The 27521-nt window shown below is 39.2% G+C and overlaps 1 protein-coding gene across 1 annotated transcript in view; it reads right to left on the bottom strand.

Moving 5' to 3' along the window:
• PI15 (peptidase inhibitor 15) overlaps positions 1–13604 on the bottom strand; it is a 28799-nt gene extending 15195 nt beyond the window's left edge. The window contains exons 1-2 of the mRNA XM_075023465.1: positions 13390–13604; positions 12486–12827 (exon numbers count right to left, since the gene is read on the bottom strand). Coding sequence (XP_074879566.1) covers positions 12486–12758 — 273 coding nt within the window. The 5' untranslated portion in view covers positions 12759–12827; positions 13390–13604. The remainder of the gene's footprint in view (positions 1–12485; positions 12828–13389) is intronic.
• Positions 13605–27521: the final 13917 nt, after the last annotated feature.

The following is a 27521-nucleotide window of genomic DNA, read 5'->3' as shown; positions in this document are numbered from 1 at the left end:
GCACTTCTCACTTTCGCTGCACAACAGGTTGGAGTCCTTATAGTCTGACTTCATAGTATTTGTCCTGTGTAATTAAAAGTTAGGAAACTAAGTCTTCTTGTGTAAGGTCTGATTCAGGACCTCTGGATATCAGTGAAGCTCATGACATGACTGCGTTTTTTCCTTAAATTAACCTGTCTCAGTAAGTCCAAACACAGCCACCACAATATTTCTGCCTGTAACCAGTATTAAAACACTGGATTTCAAGCTGTCTTTGTGAGATGTCAGTTTGCAGTCCACAGGGCTCTAGGAAGCAGCCTGTGTGTCTCAGAGCTCAGCTTGGCCATCCAAACGATGCCAACACCTGGAGAAAACACTATGTCAGGTCATTTTCTGAGACTTTTCCATAGCTGGAAGAGCTAGAAACACAATACATAATATAAGTGCATTTAATGAATATTAATTTTGTAATTTGCTGAAATAGGAGGAAAAGCTCAATCACAGAATTAGCCCTGTATGTCTATTACTTTAGCTTCTTGATCACATGCCTTAAGGTTTCTCATTGCTTTAGAGAGAACTTTTTTAACATTTAGCAAAAAGAGAGGAGAGAGAAGGTTTCCTTACTCTGTCAAGGCTCTCATATTTTGAGTGATGCAAATGAGTTCTGGGATGTTACAGATCATCCAAAGTATCGCTAGCTAAGTCAAGAAAGGAAAGGACAAATGTCTTAGAACTTCACATAGACCCTTGATGAACGCTTTTCTTAAAAACAGACAATTCCTACGCCTGCAAGTAAAAAAAATTTATATTCCTAAATTGCTTTTATATATACCAGAATATGTTAATGATTTGTTTCCCATTTCTGCAAGAGGGTATCTCCTCACTATTTGAAAAATAAGAAGAATTTCAACATTTCATAATTTTAAAATGGAAAAAAAAATCTGTCTGCTCTATAAATATCAAAATGGGCATCAATTTTTATTACATCTCTTCAACACACTGTCAAAGAAAAAAAGAAAGACAATTAATAATTTTCACCTTCCATGTTGCTGATACCTATCCTCAGATTTATGATCTGATTGGTAAATTCTCCAAAACATGCTGTGATTTTTTTCCCCCACAGAAAGCAATTACTGGCTTCTTCCAAAGTCATCAGTAAGATCTGTCAACACTTTAGTCCATTTACTTTCCTTAAGAGTGATGTTACATTATCTTTTTCTGATGACTCACTACTTCAAAAGTAAAGTACATGCAGACAAAATGTTTATTTCAGCTTTCTCACAGGCAGACAAAGAGGGCTGATTCAAGCAGAATACCTTGCAAGTAAAAAAGATACTTAAACCAGTAATATTTTTAGAGCTGAAAGGGTAATTGGAAACTAATGTTTTAGTAGCCCCACTATAGATACCACACCTGAGAAAGAATGACTGATACTGTTACCTGGAATTGCACCCCTTTGTCAGTTGTTCTTAAAGTTCAGAATTTGGAAGAAGAGGAAGTTAAGATCCATTATTCCTGGCAAATATGGGAAGAAGAAAAAAATCAACCTACCCTTTGGTAGTTTGTTTCTTCATTATGCGATGTGTGGAGAAAAGAGAAGAATTATTCAGATGAGATGACCATTTAGCCAAGGATGACTTTCCATGAAAAAGCTGAAACATTTTTAATTTGTTTTTCCTGATTTTCAGAGACTAAAATTAATCTGAAAACAGATTAATCAGATACCTTCCCTGACATTCAGAATGCAGATTTCCAATGACAAAAGAAAATATCTGACTTAGTATTGTTATATCTTTATGTATGCCTTGTTGTATGAGAGAGAGAGAGACATCATTACCGAAGCAAATGGCAATGAACTCTCCTCTTCTCTGCAAGTACTCTGAAATGGTTATTAATGGCAACAGGTAGCAATAAATTGTGATCTAAATACAAAGGGAGCAGAATACAGTGTGCTACACTCTATTAATGCTTTTCTCATTCTGTGTGGATATGTGTTTGTAAAATGGATGGTTTTAGAAGCATTTAACTCCACAGCCCTCATTGTCTCAAAGAAAATATGAAAAAAATGTGAGAAGAAGGAGTGCTCCTTCCCTGAGATTGCCAGCAGATGGATTGCTAGACAGAAGATATGGGCTGACTGGGGAATCCATAAAAATATGTTTTTAACCTGGTAGCCTTGGGGCTTTGCTACTGATCATTTTAAAGCATTCAAGCAATACAGAACCATGCTTCCATTCTTCTTTTGCCATCATAATCCTTAATCTTTCCTGGCTCAGTTTTATTGCTAGTAGCAAGGAAGCTCCCCTCACTTGCACAGGAGTACAAGAGAACCTCAGCAGAATATTGCTCTGAATATTAAATACCAGCAGCAGCCCTCAGTACTTTACTGTCTGGTTGGGGTTTTTTTTTGTGGTTTTTTTTTTTTAATATGACATACCAGCTAGGATAATATTCTGCGTATTTGTCAGTGGTAAAACAAGTACTTTAAGCAAAGCATATACATCCCGGTCACTCACTACCCTCCTAGGAATTCCCTGAGTGCCCATAGGGCAAGGGCTGCTGCCTGTAATGCCATGACAGCCGCGGTGTGACCAGCCCCTCAGCTGGCTGCCATCGACTGTACAGCTGGAGTGACAAGCACCAGGTAGAGGTTTGAGTACAAACTCAGAGCAAACAGGTGAAGTACACTGTTTTAATCACTCCCTTCGTCAACAGCTTCTTTACACAACTGCAGTTATGTGATGAGATTGCAAATGAAATGTTGAGATACACAATTTGAATACAGTTGCATGGCAAGACTGTTACATTTTGCAGTACTAGAAAGCGGCAATTTGTTTGCCAGTTTTGGCATCTTATTTGTCATTAATATGTTTACTGTGGACTCACATTAGTGTCTTCACGTTGTTATCTGGCACAAACAAATACACAGTGGTTCCTATGCACCTCAGAAAGATGGCCAGTAGGACCTTCTGTAAGCAGTAATCAGTCAAAAAATTAACCTTTCTACCTCAGACTTCTGATTTCATTCTCCATTAGCCCTGTGCTTCCGCTTGTTTGCCCAGCTGAAGATCAGAAGCTCTTACTTCCAGAATGGCAGCAAGTGGGAAAGAAGAAAACCTCAATTCAAGCGATTTCTCCCTGTGAGCAAAACGCTGGGAAGCTGAGGGATAAAATCCAACATATCCAGCCCATCTGTGCAGCTGCACTCCACAGCTGCTAGGGCAAGTCCCAGAGCGGATTAGCAGATGTAGGCTGCTACCCTCCAACATGCAGGTCTTGTCCTCATGGGTCATTCAGCCGTGCTGCCTTGCACCGGCCATACCACTTGCACGTGCAGCGGCCATTTCTCAGAAATCCCACAGCAGCGTGCAGGGCACGCAGGGCTCCCTTGCACAGCTTCTCCCCTTCTCTTTTGTATAGTCGAACCTGTAGCACTTTCAGGTTCGGAGACTTTCTGTAAGACCCCCCACCACGTCCACTACCCCAAATCTGGCACAAAGCTTAATAAAGCAACCCATCAGCCCTTCTGCCTGCATGCTTTTTCGGCAGAGTGACTGAAAGAGCCTTGTCTCTTTGCCTTCACTTTTTTCAATACATACTGTGTGATGAAAACATATGAGCTCATTGGAATTTATAGACAGATTTGGCAAACTTTATATATTTATTTGGGCTCTGAGATCATTTGGACTCTAGGCTCTCTCTCTCTCTGTGAATATGAATACTTTTTGCTCTCAACTGCCACCTGTTAGAAATTTTACTGTGCATACTGTAATTGGTGCCTACCACATGTGCAAGTCCTTTCCCAAATGCATTAGGTAATAATTACAAAGTTTACACAGAAAATTGCCAAAGCCTACCCTCTAGAGAAAAAAATCGTGATGGGAATCAGAGTTCTGTACTTCATTCTTTTGCAAATAAATAGAGGGTTAATACATCAAGCTGCTTGTCCAATACTCCACTGCAACTCAAAGTAAAATTGTGCAATGTTTTATAGTCAATTTACTCTCATGTAACCAAACCTCCAAACATCTGATTCACACTTCTGAAGGGTTCAGTATTAGAAGGTCTGTCTTATAGTAATCAGGGCATCACCAGACAGATGTCCAAGAAACCTGATTGCCAGAAATTCTTTTCTTATGAAAATTCAAGTCTGTATTTTATACAGAAGTTTATATTCCTGGGTGTCTATTTGGTCCAAATTCAAAGTGCTATCATTTGAAGCTTGACCACTGCTAATAGTCAATTTGTTTCTTCTAAAGGTTGTCCGCATTTCTTTTCATCTTTGGCACCAGGCTTTTAAACAATAAGAAACAAAGAAAATTGGGAGGTTGTCAGATTTAATAACAATAAGCTTTCCTGATATGCTAGTATTTGTTTAGCTTTTGGAAAAGTTAAATATCAGAGCTACATATCTTAAAATATTCAGTGCTTTCCTAACCTACTGCAAGGCATATTTTAGTTGGCAAGATCTTATCTCAGAAGTGGTAACAAAAAGGACCAAACTTTGTCTAGCTCCACGTCACCCTGACAATTGGTCATAAGTCTGAAGAGGAAGGTGTCTGACCTCTATCATTTTAAATATGATCACAGCAAATTGCTTTTTCTCAAAACCACAAAATGTGAATGAAAAATGTATTTCTTTTGTGGCGTTCTGTATCTCTTCTATATGAAAAAAAATCCACATTCTTTACTTTTTTTGCTACTAAACACTGAAGTTTTTCCTTAAAACAAAAAATGTTCTTAATTTTTAAAAAGTTTTCAAAGAAAATACTTATTATTTTCTAAGTAGCTCTAACTGAAAGATATGGCAGCATGACACAAAAGAAAACACATAGCAACTTCTTCTTTCTGCAGGATAACGAGTAAGAACAATAGTTCTTTATTCTCAGAAGAAGAAAGTTCAATTTAAGATTCTTTCTTTTGATACAGATTAACACATATCAATGTGCAGATAAAGATGCAAAACCAATTCATTCTCAGTTGCATTAAAATAGACCTCAAACCCCATCCCAGGGTACCTGCAGATGCATTCATATATGGAGGTCCATGTGCTGAAGACAGTATTCTGTGTACAAAAAGCAAACAAGTGATCATCCTGGGGTTTCCAACTTTTGCTGTCTTTAGGATACACATTTCCACACACCTGGATAGACTATTCTTCTCTTCAGATTTTCTTTTCAGGTACGGAAAGAGGATAAAAAATGTTGAGAGGTTTAAGGTTACTATCATCTCCATTCATGTATGAAACGAAGGACTGTGTACTTTGGATCAAGATTCTTGTGAAAAATGCCCTGTCTCTGTTTTTAGCCAAGAAGTTCAAGAGGTGCTACATTTAATAATAAAGGAATGTCTAATTCTGAGGGCTCTGGGCAGGCTGCTTTTCTATCTGAGACTTTACTAGGTTGTTTTTTGTTTGCTTAAACTCCTAGAAGGCTTTCTGCTAATACTAAATTTAAATAATGTAAATATTCTCTTCTAAAACACCATCAAGATGGATGTTTTAAAATTCTGATGCATAATACATTGGAAAGGAGCTCTAATACCAAAGTAAGTTTAACACAGCCATTCTTTATCACAATATTTATCAACAATAGTGTTTTTGGGGAAGTTCTTCACATTTTTCAAGGAGCGCTTTCCAGGAAAGGTCATTTCTGTTCAACTCTTAAGCAGGTCTTCTGTCATTCACTGTGAACATAACTGATGGCTTTTGTACTTCATATAGCTAGCATCCACTTGGATTTGACTCTAGATGAACACCAGTTTAGTTACTGAGACTGAACGAGGGTTCCTAGCCTTTTGCAGATGAAACTGCTAGAAAAATGAGCAACATCCTGCATCTCATTGATAGCCAATGAGTAGGACAATGGTGCAGTAGGAAATAGATAAGTGGATAAACTCACTTGTGAGGCAGTAGAGCTAGGTAACTCTGTTATGCCAAAATTAGCAGAAAGTAAGCTACATCTACTCTAGCTTTCTTTCAGCTTACTGTCAGTTGGCATGTTTTGCCTCCACTGCAGAAAAAAGCTGAGTATGCTGTAAAATGAGTGTTTCCTTTCAAAGCTGTCATGCAGACAGACACCCCTAACTGTAACCAGGTAAACCAGATCAGTTCTTTCTGGTTTATTCTAATTTTCTGAGAGGATTGATATTCCAGAATTCATTATCCCATGATCTTCAGACACTCCTGGTGCTGGGTTGTGGCACCAGGCAGAAGGGACATACTCAGTTGGCTAAACAGAAACACAAGTGGTAGGAGGGAGAAACTGGAACCAGTGAAAACATTTCACCATTACACCCCTTCTCATTTGTCTCACCTCATTTGTGAATTCCCAACATAGAGCAAGCTAAAAGTTACGGCAAACTGGGGTAGGTGGAATACACTGAGGAAGCGCCAAGCTCCTTGATAATCTCTCCTCTCAGAGGACTGGGGTGGACTATACTTAGATTTACTTTGTGTTCTGGCATGATGAAAAGCAGATTAAGATCTTTGTACCCTAAGTCATCATCTGATTACTTTATTTCAAGCTTCACCGTGTATATAGGATTTAGGGGAACAGGGCTATTCAATAGAAAAAGTAAGCTGCCAGTAACTTCTAGAGTAAATTCTCCATTGCATTATGGCACTTGTGTCTTTAAACATGCATAGTTAAAATGATAGGCCTAATCTGCTTAGACATTTAAGAGTGCTTTTCACTTGATTTCACAAAGGAGCTGTAAATGGAATGCAACTGTAATTTGCTCCAATATGCAGAAGTATTGTAAGACATGCACATGGAAATTAAGGAAACATTATATGCATGCATGCATCTCAATTAATGCCAAGAAAATTGTCAGTAAATACATAAAAGGTTATGTTTGAAACAAAGAAGGAGAGAAATTCTATTAGGCAGTTAAAAAGTGCATGTAAAGACTAATTATCTGAGTTTTAGAGTGAAATATTTAGGTTAGACATTTGGAAATCATTTCTATTCCTAAGGTAAAATATTTGCCAAGAGATGTGACTGAGACAGCATCACTATACGTGTTCAGGAGTAGACAAGATGAAAACCATATGTATTTAATACAGAAGGAAGTCCTGCAACAGGGCAGGGATAAACTATATGAATTAAGAGATCCTATCCAACTCATTAGACATAAATCTTGAAGGAACCAGCCCTGCTATCCTCACTCACAGACATGGATGATTTCAGTGGGACCATGTAGATGAGCCAGGGCAAACAACTTAAGAACAAAATGTCCTCTAAGATTTAGAATGGTCTGTAAGAAACTACAGTGACAACAGCAAAAAATAGGTAAACAAGTTGTAAAGCTTATTTATCAGAAATGTTTTTGAATTGGAGAGAAAACCAAATTAACTCACTTTTTCCATGCCCATATAAAAGGCTTTAAGCATTAAATAGGACTTTGGAAAACTTTTTTTTTTTTTTTTTCCATTTTGTCTTACCTATCCCCTATCGCATATTCACAGAGCATTTTTAAGATCATCTTGACAGCAAGAAAATTTTATCAAGATTTTCTAGGAGCAAAATAATAATGCAGTTATTTACATTTGTGACCACTAAGTGGGTTATTTTCTTGCTTCTCTGATTCGACTATTTAAGTTGTCTGCAGATCTTCATGGAAAGGAAGCGAAGTCTCCAAAAAGGGTCACTCCTGGGCCATACAGAGTGAACAGATTTCCCCCATGATTCACATGGCCTCCATCACAGGACTACAGGAGCTTCTTTTGGAACACAATTATTTTTCTTTTAGAACAACAGTTCATTTCCTTGTCCATTTTATCATGGTCTTTCATGTGGATTTCCTAGAAATGAATAGGCTCAGATTCTCCATTCCCTTCCAGCCACCATTCCTCTGCCACCAGCTCATGAGAAGCTATCTTTGTGTTGCCATGAAATAACTCCTGGGTATCCAAACTAACTCATTTCAGGCTAGTCTGGGAATCTTTCACTATTTTGAGTCCTACAAAGTGTCATGTTCAACGGGGGGGGGGCAGATTATCCCAAGTATAAAAGTGCATTTATGCAATCACTGAACAAAAAGGAATTTAAACTGTATCAGAACTTCTTCTATACCTAAGCAGACTCAAGTTTATCTAGAGCATTTTTCTGCTCTTAAAATCTTCAGAAAGCATTCCACAAACATTCAGTTTCGTGGTTTTGTGTGTGCAATCCTGCCCCAAGTATTATACTTCAGACATGCTATTGCCAGTCTACTAATGACTATGTTGATCAGTACTGGGCTCAGGACCCATCCTTGCAGAGCCAGCAGTGAACTGTTCACAGCTTGTGTTTTGGTATGGCTTTTTAACAAGTTATTCACATCGCCTTAGAGTACTCTTAACTAGAACTGATTTTCCCACTTTGCCTATGGGAATGCCACGGAGGACAGTGTTAAATGCTCATTAAGGCCCAGCCATATCAGAGTTACTGCTTCTGCTTGTAAGCACTTGCTCAACCAGGTTTGGCATGCACACAGTGACATGGGTTACAACGAAGATCATATGGCCTTTTAAGAAACTGGCGTCAAGTGGGGATGACTGTAGGGAAGGTAAAAATAACATTTGATTTTCATAGGAACAGATATTTCATTAATAAATGTTTTGGGAGCCTAAAGATAGTACCAATGCATAATAAATGACATGTTTTATGAAACTCAAATTTCAGCTAGCAACATATTGCAAATCTTTGCTGTCCTACCAAGTAGCTGAGATGTTCCAGAAAGGCAAAACAGGCCTCTGTAGTACAGAATTAGCATTCAGAGAAAGGGATTTGTTTGTTCACAGACTTCCAGCAGATTTGCAGATTTACATACCTCTCACACTATAGAGCTGCAGGCAATTCTATACCTCACTTTTTCTGAACCATGAATTTTATGGAATCTTTCTGCTTTCTCCAGAAAAAAATATGCAAAGACAAGTGGAAGATTTTCACCCTTTGCCAGGTCAAAAGTATGGTGTCATCCTTCTTTCTGCAGGTATGACATCAGCTTTTAGAGCACAAGCAAAGACTGCAGAATGACAGGATGAGGAAAACTGAAGGATGTCATAAGAAGACCCAAATTAAAAGGTCATTAATTCTACATTATAGGCCTGAAAGTTCTTGTTTCCTTTGTCTTTCACTTTCCTTCACATAGGCACCGACTCTAGATTTGTACTTGCAGAAAAACTTCCAGTTGAAGGCATCAGCAATACCAGAACCAGAACCAAAAGGAGGACTACTTTAAAATCTTACACATAGGGTGCTAATGTCCCAAGGGAAAGATTTCCTGAAGTCTAAGTGGCCTAAGACACACCAGTTTCTTTCACTAGGGACTGATAATAGAACAATGCTTCCCATCATTGCTTTTGACTTCCCAGCTGTCCACTTTCACTGGGGACTGCATACAACAGGCTGGAGCAGCACTCAGATCCACCTCTCCCAAAGAGAATTAAAACACTCCCCCAGCTCTGCCACTGCAGTGTTCATCTGAACCTCCCCTGCCTAACATGTGTGCATTCAAAGCCATTCTTCAAGACCTCTCATCCAAAGTCCTACAGCATACAAACTGGCCAGACAGTAGGGGCAGACAGAAGAATGCTGAAGGAGTTCGAAGTATCTATAACACATGGAATGTGTAAGAACCAGACTGCATCAGGGGAAGGAATGGAAGGTGTCAGGGAAAAAAGCCCCCAAAAAGGTTGGCTGTGAAGAATTGGAATCACAAGAACCAACCTGCACAGCTAAACCCTGAGTTAGTACCAGTGGAGAAGAAAAAGCAAATGGAACTGTACAGAAGTGAGAATGCGATACAGCAATTTATGAGAAGAACAGAGCTCCTAACAGAATTAGGAAAAAAGAACAAAACACAATTTAATGTGACTGTGGACAGAGAAAAGATGAGAAAACATCTTCTTCTTGTGCTTCCAAACTGCTTAGTCCTTCTCTACTTCAACACACTTACAAGAGATTTCCACAGTCTACTGCATCTGAGATTCCAGCTCTCTAACATGTTTCCTTTTTGGTCATTCTTAGGGGAGATGGGAAAGGCCACTTTCATCACTACCACTGCACTTTTCCACAGTGTTCAGGCACGGAACACACACTCTGTAACATTCTTTCAGCACAGTGTACATTGTCTGCTGGTAATAACAAATATGTTTGCTATCTTATTTATGACATTGAGTATTTTTTGCTATCTTATTTATGAAAATGAGTATTGACTGACACAACATCTTTTATACATAACAGCGGCAATCTTATGTCCCCATAAGACAAAACAGATGCTGTGCCATACACTGAAATTATACAGACACCAGCGAATGGACTAAGCAAGTTCAAATGGCCATTACTGATACAGGGGTCCTCAGTCTTGTTATGGCTTACACCACCATGCCATCTTCAAGACCTTCCTACCAAAGCCTTTCTGTAGCCACAGAGATAAAAAGTTGATGATGATAAATTTGTTGGAAGTTGATAAATAGATGATGCTATGGCTACAAACCAGACAGCAGAGCAAGTGATGTGTGATGTTGCTCACTGGGTTTTTTTTTCTCTGTAAAGTTACGTGGGACACACACAGACTGACTAAATTCTGAAAGAGAATTGGTGGCACAGGGGCTCGCTGCCACTTGGGGATCCAAGTTCAAGTTGCACTCTGGATCATTACGTATGTAGCCTGAGGTGCTGTTCTGAATTCTGCAGCATGAAGTCACAAAGTACTTTGAGACTGGGAAACCAAATGTGAAAGACAGCCTTAGACCTTGCCCTTGAGACTTCTGATGGGGCTGATGCTGACGGGGACACAGGTACATCCTATGGCTGGTTGGTACTGTTAAAATCAATAGGAAGATGGGCAAGGAAAAGAATACCATATAAGCTGTAAAGAGCCCGGCTTCAGTCTTGATTTTGTATCAAACCTTGCACAGTACTATTGCAGAGCAAAGCTGGAGCAGAACACCCAACCAATACAAGTAAAATCTTGGCAGTTTTTGCATATGAGTGCATTAAAAGTGATTTAATCAAGGAAGCTTGCTTTCTCTTTTGAAGTTTTTTTACTGAACAGGCTAAGAACACTGCACTTACAAAACTCTTGGGAATATGACAGGGTGCTGGCTTCACTTAAGCAAACTGCAGGAGCACATTTCTAAAACACACAAGCCAAGGAAGGGCATGGTAGGCTGCCATTCCCTCAGACATTACAACAAAGTTTATTTATGCAGAATCAAAGGAAACGTCAGTGGAGAGCACAGCAATGAATATGATGACTGAGCTTGACTTCTGACCTCTCTGTTTTTTCTGTCTCTGACCTTTCTACTTAACCAAACTTCAAACTCAGCCTATGGTATGGCAACAGGCCTTTATCCTGCAACGTTTTGAGTGCACTCAGCATTTTGAGGTGCTGCTGGGATGTGGTAAACAGATTATATGCTCAAATCCAGATTTAGGTAACAGCTGTGATAGAAAGATGTCCAAATTGTTAGTCATTAGTTGCTAAAAAGGAGGAGTCGTTATTACTATTATCCTCATTTTATGTCAAACTGATGGTGTCCTGTTTCTCAAAGCTGTTAACTGTCTGTTGTCATATGAGAAACTCTGTGACTTTAAGCAGATATTATGGTGCTGACACAACTTGTCTGTGCTTTCAAAACAGTGTGAATACCTTACTTAGAAGGTAAAAAAATTTTTGCTTGGCCAACCTATGTTTAACATTAGAGCTCCACAGTATGCATGCATTCAAAGTTGGAACACAAAATAGCAAACACGCTGCTTTAGCTAGTAATGCCAAGTATGAAATCACCATGAATGAATAACTTCTATCATACCTGCAGGAACAGATAATTCACGTAATAAGTATTTGCCAATAAGCGGAAAAGGTGCCTGCCACAAAAGGAACATTTTGAGCACACTGAAATCCTACATGCTAGAGAAACACTTAAATGCAGCATTGTATTTGGTGGAAAAATAAAAGTATTAGGTGCACACAAACAATATATGGTAAGTATGCGCATGAGCATGAGACAAACAGTGCATCAGATGAACTACTTTGCAAATACAGTTTTACCATATTGTCTCCAAAAGTATTATGTGTGAAAGAAATTAGAAATGGTCATTGGCTATCTTTTTGCATACATCAGGGCAATGACTTCCAGTAAACTCCAAAAAAGCAATGGGGCTACTAATGATTGGCACTTTAAACACATGCAATCACATGTTGCGATCACTTACTATTCTTCAGGCCAACAAGCAGTTAACTCACAACTTCATTTACTTGGTTCCCAGAAGCTTCATTGGGACTACTCATGGCAATGGAAATTCAATAGGGTGAGTAAGAGGTTCACAGTTCAGTATTTAGCTTTTGCTTGCTTAAGTTAATGCAATTTAAAAAATGCAAGGAAAGAACATTTTACTAAGCAGTAATAGTTAAAAATCATTCATCCACTTAACTAAACCCTCACAATTTGTTTAAGAAAATGAAATCACTGACTTACAGTTTGTTTTACCCTGAAATAAACAAAGTTCACTTACCATATATTCCATGTTGGAAGCAGGTGGGAAGACTTTGCCTCTGACTTGATTATGATAATCAAGAATGGCAATCATGTCATTTTGTGAAATGTAGCGCTTCCGCCTGGCTTTGGGAATTTTTGCAGAGTCCAGATGAGCTGCCAAAGCTGTCTCAATGTCAGTGAAGTTATTGTCTGACAGGAGTAGGTCAGTGGAGTTGGGTAACACTAATGCACTTGTTTCACAGAGAATGGAAAATAAGAAAGCACAACTGATTGCAGCGATTACTGTCATTTTGGGGCCAAAGGAGAAAGATAGGCCACAGAGGTACTCTGCTTTAAGTCAGGACAGTAGAAAACAGATCTGTAGAAGAGAAGATGTCAAAGATGTGATTCTGTACATCTGGGTAGCAAGACAAAGTGAACTGGCAGGCTGTGATCAGAAAAATGATTCTGCCTGTCAGCCCACCCATAAAAACAATCCAGTCAGAACACACGTTAGTGAGCAATTTTCAATAACCATATAATCACCATAAGTGATATGTTCTTACTGCAAACACACCAAATGAAGTATCATTATACCATGAATTACATGATCAGAACTAGTAGTATTCCTGAAATAGTGACAGTGCTATCACACCAGATCAGTCCATAAACCACACTGTAAATCTTTTAATGGGGAGATTGCAAGAAACCTCACAGAATGTTTTCCACTGAAAATGAAAAATACATTCTAGGCTATGCATCCCACATGCATGGTTTGTTTTGACACAATGTGGCACAGAGAAACTAGTAGGCAAAAGAAAACATATAAAGCATGAAAGCAGGACATCTTAGAAATAGCATTCAAGTCTTAACTTCAGCAAAATGTGATGAGCATTGATAAAACTGCATGCAAAGCAAACTTACTGAGTTGAACGGCTTACCTCTGGATAATACAAAAAAAAAAAAATACAGTCTATTGTTCTCCCAGTATATATAGCACTCTCCTATATGATGACAGGAACCTTTGTGAAGGAGTGTCTCTTATTACAAACCCCCAAAGAACAAAACTCTGGTGGTTTTGGAGCTTCTGGCCACAGGAGCTGCTAACAGCTTTTATATGTTACAGTCTGTATGAGCCAGAACAGGCAGTTTCTCTAAAGGTCTCCGCTTAGCCAAAACGAGAGGGGAGGAGTTCTGCAAAGCACACAGGCAGCGATTGGGTGGCATCCCCGGAGCGTAGGTGGCTTGGATATTCAGTCACACCCCCCGTTTCTATAGTACAAAGAGGCAACATGCAAGACTCACTTTTTTTTTTTCTTTTTTTTTCTTTTTTTTTCCGGTGCTTCCTACCTTTTTTTTCTCCGTGGTTGGTTTGGGTTTTGGGGTTGGGTTTTGGGGTTTTTTTTTGGTTTTGTTTTTTTTTTTTCCTCTCCTCACTTCACGAGCATCACGCTGGCTTAGCAAACCAACTTTGTTTTACGCAGCTCTTCGAGCGCCCGAGGGGCAGCATGAAGCGCGGAGAGTTCTCAAACCGCTCTTGCCCCACTCAGAGGACACGGAACCGATGCAACGCCGTCCCGTCCCGTCCCGTCCCACGCCGTGCCGTGCCGTCCCGTCCCGGGGGACTGCGTGGCTGGGGGGAGGCTGTCTGTCCCCCGAGGCGCGGCGGGCAGCGGGCGGGCAGGCTCGGCTCGGCTCGGCTCGGCTCGGCTCGGCTCGGCTCGGCTCGGCTCGGCTCGGCTCGGCTCATGGCGGAGCACGGCGGGTGCCCGGGCTGCCGCTCCCGCCTGCGCACCGCTCCGCCGTCCGCTGCGCTCCCCCCTCCGTCCTCCACCCGCGGCCGCTCGCCCTCGCAGGCACAGGCACACGGGAGAAAACTGGAGGCAGGTTGTGGCGAGGCAGTATCAGTTACCTGAACGTCTGCCCGTGAGAAACTGCGGGAGCGGCAGGACCGAAAGCTCTCGCCAGTGCCTGGGAGACATCTGGTTCACATTAGCCGGCATATAGCTGGAGTTATTTAAGAGCAGAACGGTCCAGCCACTCACGCAGCAGAGCTAAGGGCATTACGCTGAGGCCGTGACGAAAGCTAGCGGAGGGCAGCAGCGGCAGCCAGCGATTGTGTGCTGGGGACAGGGGATGGGAGCAGCACAATGTCAGGCTGATCCCCCGCCAGGGCCCGGCGACCTGGGGCAACCCGTAAAATCAGACCCTTAAAAACGCAATTACACGATTTTGCGACATCATAAAGGAGCTGGGAGAGAGAAACACAACTGGTTTGATATTACACCAAAACTTACCGAGTGTTCAAAAGTTTCAGTAGCTCTAGTAAAGAAGCAATAGGGGAATTAAGTATTAAGGAAGCAAAGTCCAGTAGTTAGAGCACGGGGCTGGAAGCCAACGCTCACGCTCTCCTTTTGGCTCTGCTACTCACTCGCTGTGTGGCCTAACCCAAGCCATTTAATCTCTGTGTGCAATCTCTACAATGGTATAATAGTCTTCTACAGACATGTTGTAAGGCTCAAATAACTAGTGTTTGATAATGTACTTTGCGATGAAAGGTGTTAAGTAAGTATAAAGTATCATCACTGGTTATATTACTAGATGTATACCCAGCCTGTCCAAAACTGCTGCTTAAATGCAGCTGCAGGTATTCCTTTACATGATTATACAAGAAACTTCGTTTTGTCATTGCAGGACTGGGTTTTGGATGATTCGTCTCATCCATTTTTCTTTCTTCTGAAATAAAGTGCATATTTGCTTATGTTAATGTCAAGAACTGTCCTCCCATTGTTTGAATACAACAGGAAGAATGCTCAGCTCCTTTGAATTGCCGCAGGTCCTTTGATTTCATCTGAGCTGCAATAAATTATCAAAGGGAAGGCACCACCTTAACATCTCGGGAAGTTCAGAGGGTAGATTTTACTAGTTAGTCACATTTTAGATTGCTGTAATTATTTCTTCATACTCACCCTGTGGCAGTACTTGGGGGCTGTTATGACATAGGGCTCTACACAGAACAGCTAGGATATACAAGCAAATGCTGTAAAATAGCCATAACATTCACAGCTGTAAAATTGAGCTGTACTTCCCTAAGAACAGGCCACCTTATGAGATTTCTTTTATTTCCATTGCTTGTGGTTATTGCCTAATTATTTATTTCCATGTCTAGCAGGCAGTCAGTGTAACTACTCATCTAAATGTAGAAAAAAACGTTATGAGTAATACTAACAGCACAATTGCAAAAAGTATACTGTGAACATGAAAGGCCTTAGAGTGTGCGGCTTGACCCAAGCCTCTTGTAAGTAACTTTGGTAAGTTCTCAAATAAGAAGCAGTGGCAAATACTGAAAGAGCAATAGTAACTCTCAAGCTTGATGACTAAGGTACTGTAGAAAATCACATGCATGTGTGCATTCCATTTTCTTCTGAAATAACTGAGTCAATGACCTGACATGCAGTGAAAATTAGCAAGCAAGACCAATGAAGCCACACTAAAGTCCTCATGAAGGTCCACGCCAAGGAGACAAATGGATAAAATGAGGAAGAATGTAGAAAAGAAGCATCAAAGGTGTCTGCAAGCTTATAAGGAGAAAAATGAGAAGTGGATGGAACCATCTGCAACATACACAAAAAGAACTATTTCCCAACTCTTCAGCCCACTCGGAAAAGACAAAGAGAGGACAGACCAGTGACAAAAGGCTATTACAGGCCAGAGAGAGACATTAGTGAGATGGTGGAATGAGTCAAAATATCTGTAAACCTAATTAAGAACAGAATGCACCAGCCAAGGTGGCCACAACACGGTTACTGAACAGCCTGGAAAAAAAAAAGGGCAATAATTCTTGTACTTAATGTCGGCAAATGAAGAAAGTTAGACAATCAAGAACAAGAAAGAATGTCAAAGAAACTAAGAAAGAAAAATAATTCTGTTAATCTTTTGAAAGAGTCTCTCAATTCTAGGAAATGGACTCGATTTTAAGGTTTGACTAGAAGATAGCTACTTTTTTACAGAAACAGTGTTCACACATAGGAAGAAAGCAGAAACGGTACCCTGGGTTTGTGTGGGCAATACAATATATTAGCATAAGATCTAGATTTTATCTGGGAGATAGGCTGCACAGAGGCGTGAGTCAAAGAGAACAGGATATAAGTTTATGAAATACACCATCTTTATCTTCATTGCACAATAAAAGTGATGACTCGCAACAATCACGGTTCTTCTGCAGTGTATTCCTTGGATTAAGAATATAAATTCTGATCTTCTAATCATCCATTACTCAACAAAGTAGCATGAACTTTATCATTTTGACTGACATTTATTTTAGTAAATGAATTATGACTGTATAGAAGCTGAATTGTCATCATTTAAGAAAAGTGTATTCATACCAAATTAATTTTATGCTGGTTGCTAAGATGTTAAGCTTGAAACATTTAGCATAATTTATTTTACTACTAAGTGCCTTAGAAATACCTGCCTGGGATTCCAGATACTTTTGATATTATAACTTTAATGCCAGACAATTAATTCATAAAATTAAAACCCAAAGTGCATATTTTTTCCTGTTCTGTATCTCCAGGTGTAATAAAGAACAAAGTCTCACACATTCAAATTTCTCCCTTGTATTTTTGATACTTCATCATACTGTTAGCCATCATACAGACACAATGAAGCATTGAGAAGCTAAGTAGCATACCTGTAGTTACTCAAGAATCACGTAGAGAGCAGTACCTTGACCTGAGCTCCGCCAGGTCCTAGACTACAGATCTATGTCTACTTCTGGATCATCCTGGGAAAGAAGATGAATTTCCTACTGTATCTCAAGGAAGGGGAAAAAAAAAAAAAAAAGGATGGCTTTTTTAGCACAGAGTGAATTGAGAATAGGAAAAAAATTATTCATTCCAGAATGCTTTGGCAATACCTACCTCCGTCTGGCAGTATGGTGACAGAAATGTCATCAACTACAGCAGTGTCATAGATGAAGTCTGAGATCACAAGCCAATCAAGTCTACAGTGGTAGTTTTCAGTTTAAGATTTTAACAACCAACTATTAAGTGTCCAAAGAGCTATCTCAGCTCCTGAAAAAATAATGGCAGCTGAGGAACAGTGGTGCCTAGAAACTATTTCAGTTTACCGAGATAGATTTTCTGTTGCCCAGACATAGACTTCTAGTTTCACTTAAGATGCCCAGACATTTGAGATGTCTGCTTCACAGGTATGGCATGGGACTTCAGAAGATCTGTGCCTTTTCGAAGTATAGCAGGTGACCAGACGAGGACATCTCATGTTGCATCAGACACCCACCATGGCAGGTTGCTTGAATAACTTTTTCAACATCATTGACTGTATTGATCATATATTTGTTGACTACACTGGGGGCTTAAGCACTCAGCTTATATATAGACACTACTATTCATGTCTTCGTCTTGAACTGAATCCTATCCAACATGTCAACATATACTAGATTCAAATTCCACCCAGAAATCAAAGCTTTAAAAAAAGAAGATAGAACAAGTACAATATGGACAACCATATCCTCAGTACTAAATATTTTTCCTGAATTTCCAAACAAGTTTAAAATATAACTTCCATCAAGCACAAGCATTAATATTCTTAATATACTGTGGTGCCAATGGCATGGGATTGAGTAGCAACAGTAACAAAATTGGCATATGGAAGGCTCATGAAACAATTTGCTCAGGTTTGTCTATTGTTACTGGAAATACATCAACAGCCTAGAAAAGAATTAGTAGAAAATGAGGAACAATTATTTATAATGGGAGGAAATGCTAATTACATGTAGCAAGAACTCTGCTTTGCCAAGAAAATACTGCTGAGTAGAGTGGATGCTAAAGAGCTGTGCCAGGCATAATATAACATTTCTTAGAAATGAGGTAATTAGCACACTTCGAAGCACTGATAAAATCAGTATTCTTCTCACTAATACATCAGCAGAAAACACTGGCCACAGAGAAGAGAAGCAGAAGGGTTAAGAATTTACTAGGCTAAGTGTACTTGTCACATTAAGCATACATTTTCCAGACTTTCTTTTGGTTATTGTGTCACATTTCACTACTCTGGGCATAGCTATGGTATTCTTTTAGAAATCTTATCACATCCAGCATAATGAAAACAGATGAATGCATCAGTGCTTAACTTCTTTGGATAGATAAATTATAAAACAAAATCTCCCTGGCCATCGGTATAGTGTCTGCAGCACTTGTCTTGTGGGCTCATCATGACCATATCTAAGCATTTCTTTGTGTTCTCTCATAGCTCCTTGATATTGCAATGCCTTTATATGGCACTTTAAGCATCTTTGTAATTGAAAATGGAGTTGAAAAATCCAGTATATACCAATACTAAAAAAGGTAACATTTCTCATTCCAAGGGCAGAAGTTCACGTTTCATTTCTGCTGGATTGAAGCATCCTTTTTAGAACTTTGAAGAGTACTGAACTGAAAAACAATAATATTTGGGTGGGTGTTCAACATCTGTCAACTGCAAACCAGGTTCTAATTCTAGCATTATGTCATTTTCAACAGTTTCAATATTTCTTTTTTTAATGGAAATGTACGTAGCAACTTGGCACCAGTTTTGAACAATGGGTGTGCATATTCTGCAGTATTTTTCCTGACCTTTAGAGGATTCATCTTCCTTCATATGCAACTTTTGTGAGCAAAAGAACCTTCCAAGTGGTGTTTGACCTGAATATGCCCAAATGAACTTTGCTTAAGGAAATTATATTTAAACCTGAAAAAGTTTCTAAATATTTAATTTAGAAGGCAATATGATTTGGTGACCAGTTCACTGTATGGAAGGTGAAAATGTAACATCAATTTTTGGATCAGTTGCTGACCTTCTTTGTGACTCTGGGCAATGCAGTTTACTGCTTGCAGCTTCAGGTGAGAGTCTAGATCTGTGTCTCTAAATGCCCTTCCATCTTTTTTCTATCTATCTCACCTATTTGCACTAAACAGATAAACTTTTGAGGCCTAGAGTGGAATATAGTATTGTCTGAGTATTGCGATTTTTAACCATTTTTTTCTTGTGATAGAGGTCTACTTAGATCTCTCTCTTTCTCACCTTCACAACATTTTTATTTTTATGTTGCTAACTTGCTCAGCATTATATTGTCAGAGACTGTGACACAAGTTTCCCACAGACCATCATCTAAGGAAATGGAGGAAGAAACAGTATCTCCAAACATGAAAGACGAAGTGGTGAGTTATTAAATGCCTAATATCTAGTAAGCTAAACATTTAAATACAGTAAAGTTCCTCAGAAATGCAGCAGAAAAGTTGAGTATGGATTTCATCTCTTCATAAGGATGAATAAATCAACTTAAAAATAAAAAAAAAGGTAAGCAGAAGGGGGGTTTATATATATGTATATACATACACACACACACTGTTGGGCCAAAGGTATGAGAAGCATTTATTATTCCAGAAAAATGAAATGGCATAAGGCAGTTATCAGACTGTACTACAGATATTTTAGGAAAACAGAACTTTTAGAGAGAAAGGGCCTTTTGAAAGATATCCATTTCCTGTGAAAACTCAAAGAGAGAATGAAACTTTTCAAACATTTACAACAGATTTGAGACTTGAGTTAAACGTGTAATTTTGAGGTTTTATGGAATCCCTCATTCAAGACTAAATTGTAATAAGAATCAGAGACCCAAAATGGAGAATGAGATTGCTAGGAGAATGCGACTAGCATAAATGGTAACTACTAAAATATGCCAAACTGAAGCTAGCAGACACAATAGTTTGCAGAGTAGTTTTCAGACCCTTCTTCTAGATCTTCTGAGACCTTCTTCTAATACCTTTGGGGACTTCTAGGAAGTCTTCTAGGAATGTTGGAGTCACTGATACTGCTGGGAAAGGGTAGCTATTCCACACTTTTTCTTCTACCAGATCTAGCAGTTTCAAAATACTTCTGTCAGCTATTTATGGCCAAAAGGTGCATACATCTTTTATATTCAGCTGACTCCTGATTTGGGAGTCTCAAGCAGCCATTCAGTTAGCACTAGGAAAAGACCCATATAACTGTCAGGCCCTAACTCCAAGAACAGCAATTTGTGCAGCTGGGTGAGTGGAGAGAGGCTGATAACTGGAGATAATGTGGCACTGGTAACCACAGGGCACTGTCCCCAGCCCTGTCGGGAGTAGCTACCTGTGGCACATCAGAGACCTTGACCCAGGCAGAGCTCTGGAGGGAGAATGTGGCCATCCATGTCCTAGCCTAGAGACTGACGTGGTGGGAGACTGTGTCCTCACTTCCAGGAGCTATGCACTGCTTGAAGAGTCAGGTCACCGCGTTAAGGGTATGTGGGACAAAGAACAGACTACACAGCGTCTGGGTAGATGAGAGAGACCCGGCAGAGATGAGAGGCTAAACCCCAGCTGCACAGAAGGAGGGGAAGCCCTACTACATTTAACTGATTGGAAGTGGAGAAGGTAAAAAAGGTTAGAAAAATGATAGACAGGCTGGGCCAGCAGGAACTCAGCAAGGACAAATGCCAAATCCTTCAGCTGGGAAGAAACCCTTGACACAAGTTGGGCCTACTGGGATGCTGGCAGGGAGAAGCTCTGTGGAAAAGGACCTGGGGCTTTGGTAGACGAAATGAATATGAGCCAGCAGTGTGTCCTTGCATCAAAGGCTGACAGCTTCCTGGGATGTATTAGCAGAAGCAATTATTCACTTTTACCTGGCAGTTTTTAGACGGCATCTAGAATACTGTAGTGCATCCAGTTTTCCCAGACACACCCTACCCTATACAAGAAAGACACCAATAAGATGGAGTGACTTCAGCAGAAAGCCACCAAGATGATCAGGGGCTGGAGCATTTGCCCTGAGAAAAGGCTAAGAGTAGGCCTTGCTCAGCCTGGAGGAGAGGTGGCTTTGGGGAGACCTGATAGCACTCTGGCAGAAGCTATGAGGAGGTAACTGAGCAGATGGAGCCCGTATCTTCACAGTGGTGCACAGCAGAAGAACAAGAGAAAATGGATATAAATTGAAACAAGAGGTTCAGTCAGAATATATTAAGAAGCTTTTCCTTCATGTGAACCATCCAACAACAGAACAGGTTGCCCAGGGAGTTTGGACAATCTCTGTTCTTGGGGGCTTTTAGGACCCAACTGGGCAAATCGCTAAGCAACCTGGTCTGAGCTCAGAGCTGACCCTACTTTGAGACTCCTTCCAACCTGAGTTATTCTATGATTGCAGAACAAAGCCAAATCAATTTCTTGGAAGAAAAGCAAGATGATACTACTCTAGACTGGACTTGTAAAGCATAACCCCATAGGAATATCCATCATCAAGTCAAAAGTGACAGCTTCGAAGAAACTGTATGACAAAAGCAAAGTGAAGCAGGAAACAACTTTTGTTTTCAAGAAACAGTAAAGACTGCATGTAGTATGGAAGCAAGTATAGCCCTAAACTGTGTCCTGCTTTTGGACAGAGGTTTTATTTTGGAAAAGTCAAGACTGAAGCTGTAAAGAAATAAGATTAGAAATACTCTAAACATGAAGACAGCATTTGCAGTACTGGACAGAATGGAATGCAGCAGCAACCAATGTCATTTCTTCTGCAACTGTCAAGAATTATTGCAGAGATAGTTACCTCCTGAGATTAAAACAACCCTTTGATGAAGCCTTTATACATTATAAGTGAGATGCACAGGCACAGATCACCACTATATATGAAATAAAAAAAAAAAAAGTTGAAAAAAATCCCAAATCCTGGAACACAGTTAAATTTAGTCATTTGTGAGGAAGATAATTCTTACTTACTAACTGTAAACGTTAATCAAAATCTTAGAAAGGCAAGGCTTAGAATTGTTTCAGAAGTTCTACTTGAAAGGTTTATAAATAAAAAGTCAAGAAGATAGGGAGCAAAAAGTGTGGTTACAGGCAAGTAATACTGATTAAAGGTAGCAAGTGAAAAGCCAAAAGGACAGATGCCATAGAAGAAATTCTACAAAAATGTCAAACTTTTGTACAAACTCAGAAAGAACTTCCACAATGAAGAAATGTTTGTTTAAGCACATGATAAAGAAAAGGTAGAGTGGGAATCAGTGTGGAATGATAGCTTCTTGGAAGATTCTCCTCCTTCAGGATGTACAGTCATAAGGCAAGAACTTGGCTTTTGTGTTCAGTAACTGCAAGACTGATGAGATCCAAATCCTTCCCATGGAGCTGCTCTCACCACACTAATACATAGACATCCTTCAATTTCTGAGCTGACTTAAAGTTCAGTCTTCCAGCAGTGGAACAAGCTCCCTCAGAAAGGAAGGGAGAGCAGAGTCCCTGACTCTATCCTTTAAGAAAAACATTCATTGCTATTGAGCTTTTACTGACACTCACCATTAGTGTTTGTTTTGCTAAGAGAAGGTCAAAGATATTGATTTTGCCTGACTTTGAACTTCATCTCAACCCTATAATATATGACACTAGAACCCAGGGGAAAGAACCCTCTATCTACAGAAGGCTGCTTCCCATTTTAGGAAGAACTTGTTAACTCTCTTTGTACTTAGGTCAAGTTACTCCAATTTCTAACATGATTTCATGTTTTGGTTCCCAAAGCTTTTGAAGAGCCTGCTATGCTATGCTTTCAGTGCTATGCTTTAGACTGAATAAAATTATTTGTTCACAATGTCCATAGGCAAAGTAGTCAAATGATATTAAAAAACATTCATTTGAACCACTCTAAATTTAAAACACAACTCCCATTTTCTAGTTGTCAGTGAGAAAATACAGACTACTTATCTAGCTACAATTATATTCTGTGAAGTTGCCATCTAAAGGACTTTTTTACAGAGGCAAAAGCAACTCTGCAGGTTTTGTTTGATTCCTGTGACTACAGTTTAGCCTGGTCTGCATGCAACAAAGGTGGTGAGAAATGTGAACGCTTATCTTTTACAGAATACTCTATACCCTGTGATAAAGAGCAGATTCATGTAAATTGGGTAATTTTTCTTCACTCTGAAGAAATTGGGTAATTTTTCTTCACTCTTCCTCTTCCCAAGGAAGGATTAGTAATCAAAAGGTTTTTGATTTTTTGTCCACCTCTGAGGTGAATTGTCCCTGCTTCAGTCATTCTCATGTAAGGGTAAGATAAACAATCACAGGCCTTTTGGATGAGGAATCCCCCTTAGTAGATGTGTGAAGGATAACTGTCTGCAGCTTGTGCTCTATATGCTTTTCCCCTTTCATTTCATCTGCTTCCCTATAGTTCAACAGTCACCATGAAGTGAAAAACATAACAATATTTGGCAAGGTATCAGATTTACATCAGAAGAAACATGAGTCTCATATTGTCCTATTCCTGCTTATGGTTATATTTTGTGTTCTGTTAAGAAATGCTGTTATAAGCATTTTGAGCAAGTCCAAGCCTAACAACATGGAGAGGAAGCCCTTAGCATCAGACATATGTTTGATATTGGTTACCTCTGGAATTTTTGCCTTACATGAATTTGTTCCTGAGTGTTGACACTTTTGGTGCAGATACCCCAACCTCTTTAGATCCTGAGTAAATCAACTTTTTTCATTTGTTTCTGTATAAACTGAAACATACAGCCCATGGACCAAATGTGGTTCACAAAATATTTTCTTAAACAATATATAAAAGCACTTACTTTCAACAAAGAGGGGGAAGGTACACCATGTAGAAAGCAAACAACGTGTAGTGCTGCATTTGAACTAAGAGTCCTTTCATATTAAAGAACCTGTCACATCTGTTTCCAAGTTTCTTATTGAAATTGATAGAACAAATAAAGCTCAGTCCTGTGATCTTCTTAGAAAACTGCAATGAACTAGCTACCTTTTAGGCAAGGCATGTCTGACTCACTGTCTCTCAGAAAGTTTGCAGTATCTTGACATGAACATGCATTAAGGAAGAAGGATAAATGGCACTTTTTAGTTGTCAGTGAACCACTGACTGGAAGGATTCTGTGGAAACCGTACCTTATGAGGCAGACAGGATGGGTAAAAGGCATTTCCTACTGCTGAACAGAAATGGTGGCAATGTATTTATCAAGCTTGATCCTGAGTTAAAATCTTGGACTTGGGCAAAGGTGGTTTTTTTATTGTTGATCTGTTTCAATTAATTTTGTAGCACTTATTCCTTGGGGCTAAAATATTTGGAGAGGCACATTTCAATTATTTATATCACCTGAACTAAAAACATTGTCACTGGAAGGGTAACTCTTTTACTGCTTCATTTTGAGATCACTTCTGTCATCAGTAGTTTTCCCCTAAACACATCTGCATTCAATTTGGAAAAAACTGGCAAAGGCTAAAGGAGACACCTTCAACTCATGTCAATCTTCTATGTCCTGTTAGATTATTTACACTTTTATGAATACAGGCAATACAATGGCCTCTTTGACCTCAAGCAAACATCTCTGACAAAGATCTCTGGTAATACAACTAGACAAAATATTTTAAAAAAGGGGAATGGTGGTGTTGAGTTTGTTTTTACAGTGGGTTTGCCAAGTGATGCAAATGCAAATTGGAATTCCACATTCTGTATTAACAAGAGACAGAGCACAATATTATTCTTTGATGCCCTTCTGAATGTTTTTTCCCAGCTGTATACAACAATGCTGATCTTTTGGTAAGAAAATGACATTCCTTTCTTGATCAAAGTTCAAGTTCAAAATATATAATCAATTCTGATGTTAAAATCCTTTAATTTAGTAAAACAAAGCCATTGTTTTATCAGACATTTTGATATAGTGCTAACCAGAGTGATTTCACAAAATTATTTTAAGCAGTCACATAAATGACTAAGTTCAATGAAAGTGGAGGTAGAAACAACTCATATGAAATCAATTAAGATCCACTGATTACACTGGGCTTTCATTTGGCCTCTCTGTTTGCATGGTTACTGTGTGTGTTATTCTTATTAATTTGCTAATAACTATTTTATACTGCATAATGACCCTAATCTAGGAAGATTATAAAGTGTTTTACAAGCTATATACAGGAATAGTTTCTCTGAGCACTGAAAAACTGCCACTCTTCTTTCAGGCCTCCTCCTGTTGGCATTTTTGGCCCCCGAAATCAGATATTTCTACTGACTGCGAAACCCTAGGCTTTTAATAGCCAACACTGTGTATGTTAAAGAACACAGTGATGTAAAGAAACATGGAAGGGCACATCTAGGCTACCTAAGGAAGGCTGAAAGTTATGTTGGCATATTAAATAACTGAAGTAGTTTAATCCATATTTAACACCATCTTCCATTTGTACCTGGGGCTACACCTTGAATTTCCTTGATTGCAACAGTCATAACCCTTTAATGACTTACTCTTATACACTTGTTATGTCTTAAAGCACATCTTCTCTCTTCTGAAAGAAAAAAAATTAGAGCAGGTATTTCCTGAATGCTAGAAAAAATAACTGAGAATTGCTGATGTGGAAGTTAAAGAATCAGTGATGCTGTGACCTGCTGAGAGACACCACTTGCTCATCTTGTACTCATGGAGAAAGCTAAAGCCATGGGCACCATTCACAATCTCAAACTGTTCTAACACAGCTCCAAGACTAGCTGAAATTGTAGCTGAATTTGCACCTATATAAAACAAATGTTATTGGCTTGTCATCTACTTTCACGCTCAAGATATGTTTGAGACTGGGAAGGAACACTGAAGTTAGGATGACTATCCCAACATATATGAAGAACTGCAGTCTGTATTTCAACAGAGGTCTTTGGAAAAGAGAGCCCCAGATCAGAAAATATCACCTTAAAAATGGTTTACAACTTGACTTTACCAGTTCTTCCAAATAAACAAAATTGATGGATCATAGGCAGTGTCAATACACCAGAGAGAAGACAGAGGCTTTATTTAAGCAAATTTCATACTCTACATCAACTGAGAGCGACTTTCAGTAATACACGACATATTACAAACTGAACTATGTTGCCTTACCCTACCTAATTGTACAAAACATTTCTGGTCAACAGGAATGAAGGAAAGTTTTCAGAGGAACAGGGATAATGCATCTTATTCAGTCTTAAAGAGTCATCTCAATGGGTGTGTTCCAAATATTTTAACCCTTCAGACAAATTATTTCGCCTGCGATTTTGTTTGCAATTTCAGTTAACTGAGCATCAAAGGTGTCTATATCACCTGAGTCACACTGAAAATTAGTGAGACTAAAGCTCCTGAGTCAGATACCAGTATAAATCATAGCAGCTACATCTGCCAGAAAGTCAGCAATTGGTCAACAGTTACTTGGAGGTGCAAACCTCAGATACAAATAGGAACATGAGCATCTTATTTTCATTAAACTGCTAAACTCAAATACAAACCTGACAGTCCACCACCATTATCTTGAACTGATTTTTCATCTCTTTCTGCCAAAGCCAGGTGTGGCCCTGTCAGCACAAAATACTTTCAGCAGAACATAGCAGAAATAAAAAGCCAACCCCCCCAAAAAACGCCAATAGATTAAAAACTAGAGCATTTCCTGTCAAACAGCAGAGGAAATATAAGAAGGGTGAATATAAGGATCCAAGTTAGAATACAGCTAAAACATCCAGGAAAATACCTCCACTCTTCTGCAGAGCTCAGTGTGATCTTTAATGACTATACTTAGTCAAGTACCCAGTTTCAAATTTTATAGGAAAATCTGATCCTCCAAAATGACGCTGGGTCAGTGATTCATTTCTGACTAACAAGAACAAATGCAACTAGCTAAATTACCATTTCATGTTCTACTTAATCTTACTTTGCTTTTTTCATGCCTGTGCACTTTCTCTAGCAGTGAAAAAGCATTATACCAGGAGTTATATGGTCACCATGCAGGTTGCTTTAGTTATTTTAAATTCTAGGGTTACAAGTTGCTGAGCAGCCCATTTTAGAGTCAAGGGCCTCATTTCTCAACAAATAGGCACAACACTGGTAGATTGTGCTGTGTCAGCTTAAAGATGATACTTTTAAGGACATCTGAGGATGAGTGAAATCACTGCTGATGGGAATGATTAAGCTCTAACTGCTGTGTTTATAATCACTGTGCCATCAGTGAATTGTGGTGCCATAAATATAGTGACACAGAAAATGAGA

Source organism: Buteo buteo, chromosome 3, assembly GCF_964188355.1.
Source record: "Buteo buteo chromosome 3, bButBut1.hap1.1, whole genome shotgun sequence".
NCBI classification, from domain to species: Eukaryota; Metazoa; Chordata; class Aves; order Accipitriformes; family Accipitridae; genus Buteo; species Buteo buteo.
Note: the sequence above shows the minus strand (reverse complement) of the source record. Positions and strands in the feature narration are given on the sequence as shown.